Here is a 15,303-nt window from a genome sequence, read left to right on the forward strand (position 1 = left end):
GAAAATTGGTGGTGGTGCGGTCCTTTTGCTTTGGGCTTAATATTTCTCCCCCTTTGGCATTAATCACCAAAAACGGGGTCGTTTGAAAGACCTACTACTTTCTCCCCCAATGGTACAAATAAATATGAGTGAAGATTATACCATAGTGGAGAATGGTGTGGAGTGACGGCGAAGGGTAAATAATACCGATAGAGTGGAGTGGAAGCCTTGTCTTCGCCGGAAACTCCATTTCCCTTTCAATCTATGACTTAGCATAAGAATACACGTGGAAACACATTAGTCGTAGCAAATGAAAGAGATATGATCAAAGGTATATGAATGAGCTATGTGTGCAAAGTGTCAATCAAAGTTCCGAGAATCAAGAATGTTTAGCTCATTCCTAAGTTTGGTAAAGGTTTTCTCATCTAATGGCTTGGTAAAGATATCAGCTAGTTGGTCTTTGGTGATAACATAAGCAATCTCGATATCCTCCCTTTGTTGGTGATCCCTCAAAAAGTGATACCGAATGGCTATGTGCTTAGTGCAGTTGTGTTCAACGGGATTATCCGCCATGCGGATTGCACTCTCATTGTCACATAGGAGAGGGACTTTGCTCAATTTGTAGCCATAGTCCCTGAGGGTATGCCTCATCCAAAGTAATTGCGCACAACAATGACCCACGGCAATGTACTCGGCTTCGGTGGTAGAAAGAGCTACGGAGTTTTGTTTCTTTGAAGCCCAAGACACCAGGGATCTTCCCAGAAACTAACAAGTCCCTGATGTGCTCTTCCTATCAATTTTACACCCTGCCCAATCAGCATCTGAATATCCTATTAAATCAAAAGTGGATCCCTTGGGGTACCAAAGTCCAAACTTAGGAGTGTAAACTAAATATCTCATGATTCTTTTCACGACCCTAAGGTGAACTTCCTTAGGATCAGCTTGGAACCTTGCACACATGCATACTGAAAGCATAATATCCGGTCGAGAAGCACATAAATATAGTAGAGATCCTATCATCGACCGGTATACCTTTTGATCTATGGATTTACCTCCCATGTCGAGGTCGAGATGCCCATTGGTTCCCATGGGTGTCTTGATGGGCTTGGCATCCTTCATTCAAAACTTGGTAAGTATATCTTGAATGTACTTAGTTTGGCTGATGAAGGTGCCTTCTTGGAGTCGCTTCACTTGAAATCCTAGGAAATACTTCAACTCCCCCATCATAGACATCTCGAATTTTCAAATCATGATCCTACTAAACTCTTCACAAGTTGATTTGTTAGTAGACCCAAATATTATATCATCAACATAAATTTGGCATACAAACAAATCATTTGCAATAGTTTTAGTAAAGAGAGTAGGATCGGCTTTTCCGACTTTGAAAACATTAGTGATAAGGAAATCTCTTAGGCATTCATACGATGCTCTTGGGGCTTGCTTGAGCCCATAAAGCGCCTTTGAGAGTCTATAGACATGATTAGGGTACTCACTATCTTCAAAGCCGGGAGGTTGCTCAACATAGACCTCTTCCTTGATTGGTCCATTGAGGAAGGCACTCTTCATGTCCATTTGATAAAGCTTGAAGCCATGGTAAGTAGCATAGGCAAGTAATATACGAATTGACTCAAGCCTAGCTACGGGTGCATACGTTTCACCGAAATCCAAACCTTTGACTTGTGAATAGCCCTTGGCCAGAAGTCGGGCTTTGTTCCTTGTCACCACACCATGCTCATCCTGCTTGTTGCGGAATACCCACTTGGTTCCTACAACATTTTGGTTAGGACGTGGAACTAAATACCATACCTCATTCCTCGTGAAGTTGTTGAGCTCCTCTTGCATTGTCAACACCCAATCCGAATCTCTTAATGCATCTTCCACCCTGTATGGCTCAATAGAAGACACAAAAGAGTAATGTTCACAAAAATGTGCGACTCGAGATCGAGTAGTTACCCCCTTATGAATGTCACCGAGAATTGAGTTCACGGGGTGATCTCTTTGAATCGCTTGGTGGACTCTTGGGTGTGGCGGTCTTTGACCCTGTACTTCTTGATCATCTTCTTTGTCTTGATTATTTTCATCTCCCCTTGATTAGTGTCCTCCTCTTGAGGTGGCTCATCCTCTTGATCTTCATTTTCATCATCCTGAGCTTGATCCTCATCTTGGTTTCGTGGAGATGCTTGCATGGAAGATGACGGTTGATCTTGTGCATTAGTGGGCTCTTCGGATTCCTTACGACACACATCCCCAATGGACATGTTCCTTAGCGCGACGCATGTAGCCTCTTCATCATCTAGCTCATCAAGATCAACTTTCTCCACTTGGGAGCCATTAGTCTCATCAAACACAATGTCACAAGAAACCTCAACTAATCCAGTGGATTTGTTGAAGACTCTATATGCCCTTGTGTATGAGTCATATCCAAGTAAAAAGCCATCTACAGCCTTAGGAGCAAGTTTAGATTTTCTACCTCTTTTTAACAAGAATAAAGCATTTGCTACCAAAGGCTCTAAAATATTAAACATTGGGCTTTTTACCGGTGAAGAGTTCATATGATGTCTTCTTGAGGATTCGGTGAAGGTGGAGCCGGTTAGTAGCAGGCGGTGTTAATTGCCTCAGCCCAAAACCGGTCCAGAGTCTTGTACTCATCAAGCATGGTCCTTGCCATGTCCAATAGAGTTCTATTCTTCCTCTCCACTACACCATTTTGTTGAGGTGTGTAGGGAGAAGAGAACTCATGCTTGATGCCCTCATCCTCAAGAAAGCCTTCAATTTGAGAGTTCTTGAACTCCGTCCCGTTGTCGCTTCTTATTTTCTTGATCCTTAATCCAAACTCATTTTGAGCCCGTCTCAAGAATCCCTTTAAAGTTTCTTGGGTTTGAGATTTTTCCTATAAAAAGAATACCCAAGTGAAGCGAGAATAGTCATCCACAATTACAAGACAATACTTACTCCCGTCGATGCTTATGTAAACAATCGGGCCGAATAAATCCATGTGAAGTAGCTCAAGCGGCCTGTCGGTCATCATGATGTTCTTGTGTGGATGGTGAGAGCCAACTTGCTTTCCTGCTTGACATGCGCTACAAACCCTGTCTTTCTCAAAATGAACATTGGTTAGTCCCAAAATGTGTTCTCCCTTTAGAAGCTTGTGAAGATTCTTCATCCCAACATGGGCTAGTCGGCGATGCCAGAGCCAACCCATATTAGTCTTAGCAATTAAGCAAGCATCGAGTTCAGCTCTATTAAAATCAACTAAGTATAGCTGACCCTCTAATACTCCCTTAAATGCTACTGAATCATCACTTCTTCTAAAGACAGTAACACCTATATCCATGAAAAGACAGTTGTAACCCATTTTGCATAATTGAGAAACTGAAAGCAAGTTATAATCTAAAGAATCTACAAAAAAAACATTGGAAATAGAATGGTCAGAAGATATAGCAATTTTACCAAGTCCTTTGACCAAACCTTGATTTCCATCCCCGAATGTGATAGCTCTTTGGGTATCATCATTTTTCTCGTAGGAGGAGAACATCCTTTTCTCCCCAGTCATGTGGTTTGTGCATCCTCTATCAATAATCCAACTTGAGCCCCCGGATGCATAAACCTACAAAACAAGTTTATGCCTTGTTCTTAGGTACCCAAACGGTCTTGGGTCCTTTCACATTAGAAACAAGCACCTTGGGTACCCAAACACAAGTCTTGGAGCCCTTGTGTTTGCCCCCAACATATTTGGCAACTACTTTGCCTGATTTGTTAGTGAGCACATATGATGCATCAAAAGTTTTAAATGAAACACTAAGCTCATTTGATGCAGTAGGAGTTTTCTTTTTAGGCATTTTAATGTGAATGGTATGCCTAGAGCTAGTTGCCTCATTCTTGTACATAAAAGCATGATGGGAAACAGAATGAGACTATCTAGCATGAATTCTCCTAATTTTATGCTCTGGATAACCAGTAGGATATAAAATATAGCCCTCGTTATCCTGAGCCATAGGAGCCTTACCCTTAACAAAATTAGACAATTTCTTGGGGGCATTAAGCTTGACATTGCCTCCCTGTTGGAAGCCAATGCCATCCTTAATGCCAGGGCGTCTCCCATTATAGAGCATGCTCCTAGCAAATTTAAATTTTTCATTTTCAATTTCATGCTCATTGATTTTAGCAGTTAGTTGTGCTATGTGATCATTTTGTTGTTTAATTAAAGTCAGGTGATCATGAATAGCATCAACATTAATATCTTTACATCTAGTACAAATAGAAACATGATCAACACTAGATGTAGAAGGTTTGCAAGATTTTAATTCATCAATCTTAGCATGCAAAATGGCGTTCTCATCTCTAAGATTGGAAATAGAAGCATTGCAAACATTTAAACCTTTAGGCTTTGAAATTAAACTAGCATTTTCAATTTTAAGGCTAGAAATTGATTCATTCAATTTATCAATCTTAGCAATCAAACTATCATTATCATTTTTAAGATTGACAAAAGAATCATTACAACCATTTAACTTCTCAACCTTAGCAAGTAATTTGGCATTCTCAGTTCTAAGGTTAGAGACAGTGTCATGGCAAATGCTAAGCTCTTTAGACAAATTTTCATTTTTCTTTACTTCCTGAGCATAAGCATTTTTAACTTTAACATGCTTTTTGTTTTCCTTAATAAGGAATTCCTCTTGGCTATCCAAGAGTTCATCCTTCTCATGAATGGCACCTATCAATTCATTAAATTTTTCTTTTTGTTGCATGTTTAAGTTGGCAAAAAGAGCAAGCAAATCATCTTCACCATCACTAGAGCTACCCTCATCACTAGATGTTGTATATTTAGTGGAGGCTCTAGATTTTACCTTATTCTTTTTGCCGTCCTTTGCCATGAGGCACTTGTGGCCGACGTTGGGGAAGAGGAGGCCCTTGTTGATGGCGATGTTGGCGGCGTCCTCGTCGGAGGAGGAGTCGGTGGAGCTCTCATCGGAGTCCCATTCCCGGCATACACGGGCATCGCCGCCCTTCTTCTTGTAGTATCTTTTCTTTTTCTTCCTCTTTCCCTTCTTGTCATCGCCCCTGTCACTATCACTAGATAACACTACACTAAAATAGTGAACTTCCTACAGCCTAAACCCTAGGAAGTTAGCCCTAAACTCTAGGAAGTTAGCTAAACTCTCAGAAGTTAAGCCATCCTGTCGGAAGTTTGGCTCTCGGAAATTTTTTGTTGGAAGTTAGCTTAACTTCCTAGAGCCCTCTAGGAAGTTAGTAGCTTCATGCCGTCAACGCCGTCAACTGACTAACTTCCTACTGCTGACTGTAGCCCCTAGGAAGTTAGCTAACTTCCTACGGATGACTGTAGCCTCTAGGAAGTTAATTTGACCAGCATTACAAATGTTGTTTATTTTTATTTTACACCACATTCTACAACATAACAAATATATCAACAGCTATATAGCACAACATATTTTCACATAAAACATCTCACACACAATCACATAAAAATATTTAAATCCATAGTCTCATCAATTACATCACAAAAGTCTCATCCATAGTCATAAAAAGATACATCTCATCCAGTACTAATAAGAGACAATATCTCATTCATGCGTCGGCAAGGTAGCTGGAGGGGTCTAATATACAAGTACAAATGATATTTGCTGAGCTACATCATAATATAACTAACAACAAGATCTTGTAGTTCTGTTTGTCTATCTCCCACCTGTAGGAAACGGGTGACGCCTAAGAGGGGGGGTGAATTAGGACTTCCAAAACTTTTACTAAACTAGGCCACAATTAAATCCCTAGAGCAAAACCTATGCAAGTAATCAAACTAGAGTGTGCAAACTAGGTTTTGTCTAAGTGTTGCTATCTCTACCGCAAAGGTTAAGTTTCAATCTACACTAAACAAGTATGACTACAAGATTGAAACTTAAATGCTTAATATAAATGCGGAAAGTAAAAAGCTAGGTAGAGAAGCAAACTCTCGTGGATGACGCCGGTATTTTTACCGAGGTATCCGGAACCACGCAAGGTCCCGACTAATCCCCGTTGGTGCCCCTACGCAAAGGGAAGCCCACGCGAGGGCCAAGCACCTCGGTCGAGTAACTCCGTAGAGAGCCGTGGGCCTTCTCCACGCGCAAGTGGTGCTCCGCTTCCGGCTCCTCTCGGACGCTCCCCGCCGTCTCCACTATCGAGCTTCCGGCCGAAACGCCGCGGGCCTCGTTCCCTCCGGTACACGGTGGCGGCCGTGACATAAACGCGGTTGTCACGGTCTCGCAAGACTCTCGCCCCACTCGGTACAATTACAACGACTCACGCAAGAGCCGAGGGGTTGTGTGGTTTTACAAAACTCACTCAACTAACTAGGATTCACCTAGAGCAAGCGCTAATGCGGTCTAACTAACCTAAGCACTTCACAAAGCACCTACGCTAATCACCGAGTGATTCTATTAAGCACTTGGGTGTTTGAGCACTTGGAAATGTCTACAATATGCCTTGGTATGTTTCTTGGGCTTCCACACTTGAGAATGGCCGGTTGGGGTGGTATTTATAGCCTCCACACCCCAAACTAGCCGTTGGACAGAAAGCAGCAGCTTTCTGTCGTCGGGTGCACCGGACAGTCCGGTGCACCACCGGACATCTACTGTGCAGTGTCCGGTGCACGCCACGTCAGCCGACCGTTGGCGCCTGTAGCAGTCGACCGTTGGATCCGACCGTTGCCGTCTGCCCGTTGGCACACCGGACAGTCCGGTGCACACCGGACAGTCCGGTGCTACAACCAGAGAGCGCCTGTCTGCGGCCTCTCTGCGTAGACTGTCCGGTGCCTCACCGGACAGTCCGGTGCACACCGGACATCAATGTCCGGTGCGCCACCAGGCGCTGGCTGACAGCCCGTTTCTTGGATTCCTTTGCTGATTTCTTCGGGCTTCTTTTGTTCTTGAGTATTGGACTCCTATGCTTCTATTTATGTCTTCTTTTGAGGTGTTGCATCCTCATTGCCTTGGTCCAATTCTCTTCGCATCCTGTGAACTATAATTATAAACACTAGCAAACATATTAGTCCACAGGTTGTGTTAATCATCAAACACCAAAACTCAATTAGCCAAATGGCCCGGGGTCCATTTTCCTTACAATCTCCCCCTTTTTGGTGATTGATGACAACACAACCAAAGCAAGCAAATAATACAAGTATTTGAATTAAAATATGCAATCTACTTGCTAAGATGCATGAATGTCCCCACAATGTGATATTATGGACTTAAGCCTCCCCCTAACTCCATAATTCACTTACTTCCTATTTTTGGACCAAATAACCAAAACCATTTGAAAAACCATTTGTAGATATAAAATTTTAAATTTGTGGTGTTTGGTGTTTGATATAGTTTTCATTGCTTTGGTCCCTAAACTTCTCCCCCTTTGGCATCAACCACCGAAAAGGAAGACATAAAAAGCATGTAGGAAGTAAATAAAAGCTTGCCCTCAACAGGAATTGTATCAAATGATATCACTATAAGGATATTAAAATAAACCACAAGAGTGATACCAGGTGAAAGGATTACTCCCCCTAAATGGGTGTTCTCCTTAGAAAAAAGTTTCTCCCCTTTTTAGAGAAGAAGAAAAACTCCCCCTGACAGAGATCCTCAACTTAGGAAAAGCATGTGAAAATTAGAGGTGCAAGACATGATTTGAAAAGACTAGCTTCCCTTATGCATAGGTAACAGAATATGAGTTAACTACTTATGCATTTTTGCAACATGGAAGCATATGATATGAAATATAGTCTAATCAAGTTTAGGAGAAGACATGTAAATGATACTGAATGTAGTCTCAAAAGATACCAATTGAAGGTCAATGGTGAGCTTGAGAGACATGTGAGTTCTTGGAGATTTTGCAGTGGAAGATTGTTGTCTTTCTCCGGGGACCTTATTTTCCTTACAATGAGACTATCACAAGAAATAGACTTGAAAAGGTGTTAGTCTCAAAGTGTTAGATTATAGAGTAACCTCCCCCTAAAGGTGTGCATACAAGTTTTGAATACTTGTAGGAGACATGCACTTTGATTTGATATCAAGAGGGGTAAATTATCCATAATCCTAACTTTGGCACATATAAGTTAAATGATACAACTTGTAGGAATCAAAATTTTCAATTTATGCATCATTTACTATGGAGAGATATAGAAGCTATGTGCCGTGCTTAAATAAACATTTTAAGCCATGTAGGTTTGCTCAAGTATATGAATTTAAAAACAAGCAATCCTACAATATGATTTACCTAGTATGCATGATTTTGAACAAAAGTACATAACAAATGTAATACTAGGCAAGAAAGGTAAACTAGATAAAAGGTAAATAGATACGCATATCTAAAAACGAGAAATATAATACAACTAGTTACCTTAGTCATGGGTGGGAAATTTGGGTCAAAAATTTTCACTAACCCACTTGGCAATAAACTTGATCTAATATGATGTATCCCATGATATACATCCAAATTTGCCAAGTCTCCAAATTTCCCAAGGACCTTCGGTCCACTCACTTCCCTTTCGGGATCCAAACCTTCTTGGTGCTTTTCATGGTTGAAATTATCTCCTTTGGCACCCAGATGCGTTTGGCCCCCTTTCCTTTGTTGGCTTGCTTGTTGGCCTTGATTGCTATCACCTTTCTGTTCTTTTTCTTCTTGATCAAATATGGAGTAGCATCCTTTTTGTTCACCTTTTTGATGTAGGTGTTGGAGATTTTGCTTGATGGCTTTTGCTTGAGCTTTCGCCTTTGTTTATCCCCGATCATCACCTTGCATTGGAAAGACTTGTGGCCTTCCATGTGGCATAGTCTACAAATCACAGTTTCTCCCTCCATAGGCTTGTTCACTCCCGCAGTGGTGTTATCCTGTGAAGGTCGGATTTGTTTGGCTTTGCCTTTCTTGTCATACAAAGCCTTGCCAAGGCGAGCCACTTCTTGCTTTAATTGTTCATTTTCTTTTGCAACCTCATCCGAACATGTCTTTACAACAATATTCTCAACAACGACTTGGTTGCAGGGGTTAGACTCATCAATTAAATCAAAGCAGGAAGTAGAAGCATCTTTCTTAATTATTTCAGGTATTTCAACTAAAGATGCTGCTGGGGTGCTACCAATGTTTTCTAGCTTAGTAGTTAGCTCATTATTGTGTATGCTAAGAATTTCCATTTTCTCTAGCAAATTTTCAATAGCTTCTTGGGCGCTAGCTAACTTAGCCTTAAGTTTTTCATTCTTTTTAATAAGGCTATCATCGGTAGCAGTGGATGGAGCACTAGATTCTAATAGCTCAATTTTAGTTGATAGCTCACTATTTAAGTTTGCAAAAGTTTCAAATTTTTCTAGCAAACCTTTGTAATCATTTTGAGAGCTAACCAACTTATTTTTCAAAGTTTTAAGTTGAGCTTTTTGCTTAGTGCAAACATCCTGGAAAAATTCTACGGCTTCCGCAAGCTCATCTAGAGAGGGCTTTCCCTCACCTTCATCATTACTACTACTTTCATCACTAGAGGATGGAATGCTTTTGTTACCTCTTGCCATAAGGCATTTGTGTGATGACCGTGATGATCGTGACGAGGACCGGTGGCTGCGTGTCCTTGGAGGTTCATCTTCACTTGAAGAATCATCCCAAGTTCTAACACTTGTTAGCGCCTTGCCTTTGCTCCTCTCCTTTTTGGGTTTGGCCATATTTGGACAGTTGTCCCTGAAGTGACCCTTCTCCCCACAAGCGAAGCATCCTCTCTTCCTTTGCTTTTTCCTGTCAATGTTAAAGAGAAGATCCTCGACCTGCAGGGGCACACCCATTAGATTAATCTTGCGGATCATCCCCATTACCTTTCCGACGCGTCGGATCGTTTCTTCGTCCTCGGAGGATGATGTGCATGGTTGATTATCTTCATCATCATCACTTTCTTCTTCTTCCTCTTCTTCACTTGAGGAACTTGGAGTGGGAGCCTTCTTTTTGCCCTTCCTTTCATCACATGCAAAAGCATATGGTCTTGAGGAAGTTGGCTCCTCTCCCCGACTCATTTTTCGCGACATCTCAAAGGCCGCGATTTTCCCAATCACAATGGTCGGGGTCATGTTGCTTAAGTCCTCCATGTTGTGAAGGATGGTGATGATGCTCCCATATCTTTATTGTGGTAGCAGGGAGATAATCTTCCTCATAATGTCCGCATCACCTAGCTTATTAATGCCAATAGAATTGAGCTCATTGATAATTAGATTCAAGCGAGAATACATGTCTCTAACAAGCTCATCATCTTTCATAGCAAAAGAATTATACTCATTTAAGACTAGGCAATGTTTTTGCTCACGGACATTTGATGTGCCGTCATGGAGCTCATGCAATTTTAGCCAAATCTCATTAGCAGTTTTCAGGGTAAATACTTGATTGAAAATATCCATGCTAAGAGATTCATACAAGCAATTTTTGGCTCTAGCATTTAAATGAATTTCTTTTTCCTCACTCGTGGTGGGTTTCTCGGGATTCTTGAGAGGTTTCATCCCGTCACGAGTGACTCTCCAAACACCTAGATCAACGGCCTCTAGGTAACAAGCCATTCTAGCACTATAATATGGGAAGTTGGTGCCATCGAAGTGTGGTGGCCTATGGGTATCCATCCCTTCCTCTAAAAAGCGTCGACTCTTTTTAGCGGTGAAGCTAAAGCGTTTCAAATGAGCCAAACCGGGCTCTGATACCACTTGTAGGAAACGGGTGACGCCTAAGAGGGGGGGGGGGTGAATTAGGACTTCCAAAACTTTTACTAAACTAGGCCACAATTAAATCCCTAGAGCAAAACCTATGCAAGTAATCAAACTAGAGTGTGCAAACTAGGTTTTGTCTAAGTGTTGCTATCTCTACCGCAAAGGTTAAGTTTCAATCTACACTAAACAAGTATGACTACAAGATTGAAACTTAAATGCTTAATATAAATGCGGAAAGTAAAAAGCTAGGTAGAGAAGCAAACTCTCGTGGATGACGCCGGTATTTTTACCGAGGTATCCGGAACCACGCAAGGTCCCGACTAATCCTCGTTGGTGCCCCTACGCAAAGGGAAGCCCACGCGAGGGCCAAGCACCTCGGTCGAGTAACTCCATAGAGAGCCGCGGGCCTTCTCCACGCGCAAGTGGTGCTCCGCTTCCGGCTCCTCTCGGACGCTCCCCGCCGTCTCCACTATCGAGCTTCCGGCCGAAACGCCGCGGGCCTCGTTCCCTCCGGTACACGGTGGCGGCCGTGACACAAACGCGGTTGTCACGGTCTCGCAAGACTCTCGCCCCACTCGGTACAATTACAACGACACACGCAAGAGCCGAGGGGTTGTGTGGTTTTACAAAACTCACTCAACTAACTAGGATTCACCTAGAGCAAGCGCTAATGCGGTCTAACTAACCTAAGCACTTCACAAAGCACCTACGCTAATCACCGAGTGATTCTATTAAGCACTTGGGTGTTTGAGCACTTGGAAATGTCTACAATATGCCTTGGTATGTTTCTTGGGCTCCCACACTTGAGAATGGCCGGTTGGGGTGGTATTTATAGCCTCCACACCCCAAACTAGCCGTTGGACAGAAAGCAGCAGCTTTCTGTCGTCGGGTGCACCGGACAGTCCGGTGCACCACCGGACATCTACTGTGCAGTGTCCAGTGCACGCCACGTCAGCCGACCGTTGGCGCCTGTAGCAGTCGACCGTTGGATCCGACCGTTGCCGTCTGCCCGTTGGCACACCGGACAGTCCGGTGCACACCGGACAGTCCGGTGCTACAACTAGAGAGCGCCTGTCTGCGGCCTCTCTGCGCAGACTGTCCGGTGCCTCACCGGACAGTCCGGTGCACACCGGACATCAATGTCTGGTGCGCCACCAGGCGCTGGCTGACAGCCCGTTTCTTGGATTCCTTTGCTGATTTCTTCGGGCTCCTTTTGTTCTTGAGTATTGGACTCCTATGCTTCTATTTATGTCTTCTTTTGAGGTGTTGCATCCTCATTGCCTTGGTCCAATTCTCTTCGCATCCTGTGAACTATAATTATAAACACTAGCAAACATATTAGTCCACAGGTTGTGTTAATCATCAAACACCAAAACTCAATTAGCCAAATGGCCCGGGGTCCATTTTCCTTACACCACCTTTTCTGCAGTTTTCTTTCCCAGCATAGGAACAAGGATCGGTGTTGCTTGCTTATTGTCTCCATGTGCTTTCAGTACTGCCAGTTTTTGTTTGCTTTCTTCCAACTTGGCAGCAACACTAGTCAACTCCTCTTGAGAAGTACATAAATACTGGGTTAGTTTACTATTACCACTACACGACGGTTGATCTTTAGCGACCCTTATTTGGGACCGACGGTTGGTCGCTAAAAGTTATGGACCGACGGTTGGTCGCTAAATGCGTTTATAGCGACGGTCTGTGGGTCGCTAAAAGTCTAGAAATTTAACGACTTATGGTCGGTCGCTATATACGTAAGTGTGTGACTGATGGTGGGTCGCTATAGAGGTACTTGATTTTTGTGTTTCTTATTTACTCACCAAAGCCCATCTAAAGGCCTGCTAAACAAACAAACGAAACCCTATTCTACGCGCGCAGCCGCCGTCACTTCTCCCACCCCCTTCCTCAGCCATGGCGGGTGCCGCCGCCACTGCCCACTGCTCACTCAGCCGTCCGCCCAGCCCTATCTCTTGAACGCACCTCATCTTCTCCATCCCCTCCCCATCTTCCTCTAGCGCCAGCCACCAGGGAGGTTCGAGCTCGCCCCCTCCGTGCCCTCCCTGCTCGCTGCCCTCCAGCTCGCCAGTCATGCTCAGCTCTGCTCCATCTTCCTGCGCCGCCCAAGTCCAGTCAGGAACTTCCTTGTGTCAATCTGCCACTACCCATTGCTACCAGTGCTGTTTTTATTACCATGCTGGTCACTGCTTCCATGTCTTCACAGGCCTTCTTAAGCTCGTCGAGTTCTGATCTGAGCATGCCGTTGACGACGGTCAGGTCAGTTACCTTCTGCGCTAGTTCCTCACATTCTTGCTGGGTAATATAACGAAGACATGTAACAGATCAGTACATATTTTCCCTAAAACAAGCAGTGCGATGTGCATTCTTCAGTTTATTCGGTTCTAGTATTGTACCAACAAAAAAGAGGTGCCTTCAAGTATCAGACAAAAAAATATCATTAATATCACTAATTCTTACGTTGTTGTCCGAGAAAATTGCATTTTCCTGGCAGCCTAAGTGCCAAACTAGATATATTTACCTGAATTCAGATTGATAAATTCCCACAAATATTAATGCTAGAAGAGCAGGGCAGATCATAGGCACACTCAACTTCCCAAAGAACTAGTAGCATTACAAAGTATCGGCAAATCCAAATTGACCGAGTTTATCCAACTCGCCCAAGGCCTGTTGGACATTTTCCTACATTTGTCTAATGATATGGTAGTGGCAAGGGATTATTTAAGGTTCTTCCTAGATGATCAGACCAGTCACACCATTTTCAGTGTAGCCAAGTTGAGAGTTGCTATTTTTCAAGTTTTCCTTGTACTACCACTCATAGTTAAAGCACTCAACTGGGCAAAAAGGATAACAGACCGTTAGAACAGAACAAATTCGAATCTCCCCTACAACATTCGTTGTACAGTCAGATGTCTTTATTAGACAGTACCTGCTTGCGTAGCCTTGATCTCCTCGCTGACTCTCTGTTAGATTGCTTTCTTCTCTCCCTTTTCAGTTCTCGCTCATCCTGCCAGAAGACAGCACATGACAAAGATGCTGAGAGGACATGCTATATATTTACAGGAGTTGGAGATGCAAATGCTTTTTGTTAGTGACGATTGCCACTGTAAATTCCCTTATGTAAAAGATAGCCATACCATCATCGACAAAGTGCTGCCATGATGGGAATGCGTCGCAGCATTTATTTCACCCTGTCCAGAGGTCTCTGCTTTAACTGGAGAATCAGTCCAAAGGTCCATCCCAATGTTCAAGTTCGGCCTGACAATGTTGTCTTGTATGGCATAAATTATGACATCAATCCCTGTGTTACAACATTTCATTCATGCTTATAACTTTAGTTAACACCAAAGACTAGACCAAACAACTTCTCTTCAGCTTATTGAATTTGTAAAGTAAGACAGTGCTCGTCTAATAATCTCCTCTCAGTAATGCTTTTGTGATGTAGTTGATTGCAACTATCTGGCTATGGTTTTAGTTTAAATACTTGTAGAATTCTTCTATTAATCTATTTCATGGTGATATCAATAACATCTCCTTTATTATATACTCATAATCTTTCTTATGCTGGATAGATGAGGAAGACAGGAGTAACATTCCTACAGTTACTATTCAGATATTGATCGAACCATGAGATTCTTACCCCCAGGTAGAGTTTTTTTAGAAAGAGGATATGTGCTGGCATGGGTGTACAAATCAATGGAAGCTAACTAGCTAGAAATTCATTTTGAGAAAGGAAGTTGGAGTGTGCTTTGAAGTTGTGCGCAAGGTGAAATGTTTAGTTCATTTTTATGATCCATGTGATTCATTTGATTTTTTAGCTTCCATATGCAAGCAAATTAACAGTGTTCTGACTTACTTTTTCCATGTATTTGATAGGTTTGGCGTGTAAATGATAAAGACAAGGTTCAACTCTCACCCTCTGACCAATCCAAATTTTACACTGGCGATTGCTACATATTTCAGTATACTTATCCTGGAGATGATAAGGAGGAATGTCTTATTGGAACCTGGTTTGGGAAAAAGAGTATTGAGGTAAAAGTGTTATCCAGAAATTCAATTTTGTTGTGATTTTTTTGTGTTTCCGGTTGATGCTTGTACCAATCTCTGACTTTCTAGACCATAGTTGCCTAATTTTAGTTGTCATCTTTGAAGTTTGTAAATAAGATCTGAAAGATTTGAAGTACCAGATAACACCGATTTCATGTTCTTGGTGTGTGAACTAAAACCAAAAGGTTACCTATGCTGTTTGTGCATATTAATGAGATTCTGGATAACCTTATGCTTGTTGATTATGTAGTCTTTAGTTATCTTGTTAAATCAACTTGAACAATAAAGGCTTTTTTTCCAATTCTTATCCAGGAGGATAGGCTAATAGCAGTTTCACTTGCAAGCAAGATGGTTGAATCTGCTAAGTTTCAGGCTGTCCAGGTAACTTACTGATTTTATTTAATTAGAATTGTTAAACTGGATATAGACCCTTTTGTCTTCTCTAATTTATGCTTGCTTTCTAATCAGGCGCGCTTTTATGAGGGGAAAGAACCGATTCAATTCTTTGTGATTATCAATCAGTGCGGAAGTGATGTCGTTGTGGTGCTTTTGAACCTAT

General features: G+C 42.4%; 1 protein-coding gene across 1 annotated transcript; it reads right to left on the bottom strand.

The window, feature by feature from the left end:
* Nucleotides 1-12,812: 12,812 nt before the first annotated feature.
* Nucleotides 12,813-14,261, bottom strand: LOC103641140 (DNA-binding protein EMBP-1). The gene is made up of 3 exons (XM_008664508.4): nt 13,835-14,261; nt 13,627-13,704; nt 12,813-12,992 (listed from the first exon to the last, which is right to left on the bottom strand). The coding sequence occupies exons 1-3, from the start codon at nt 14,015-14,017 to the stop codon at nt 12,813-12,815; spliced, it is 441 nt and encodes a 146-aa protein (XP_008662730.1). The 5' UTR covers nt 14,018-14,261.
* Between the last annotated feature and the right edge of the window lie 1,042 nt (nt 14,262-15,303).

This window comes from Zea mays, chromosome 10 (assembly GCF_902167145.1).
Source record: "Zea mays cultivar B73 chromosome 10, Zm-B73-REFERENCE-NAM-5.0, whole genome shotgun sequence".
Lineage (NCBI taxonomy): Eukaryota > Viridiplantae > Streptophyta > Magnoliopsida > Poales > Poaceae > Zea > Zea mays.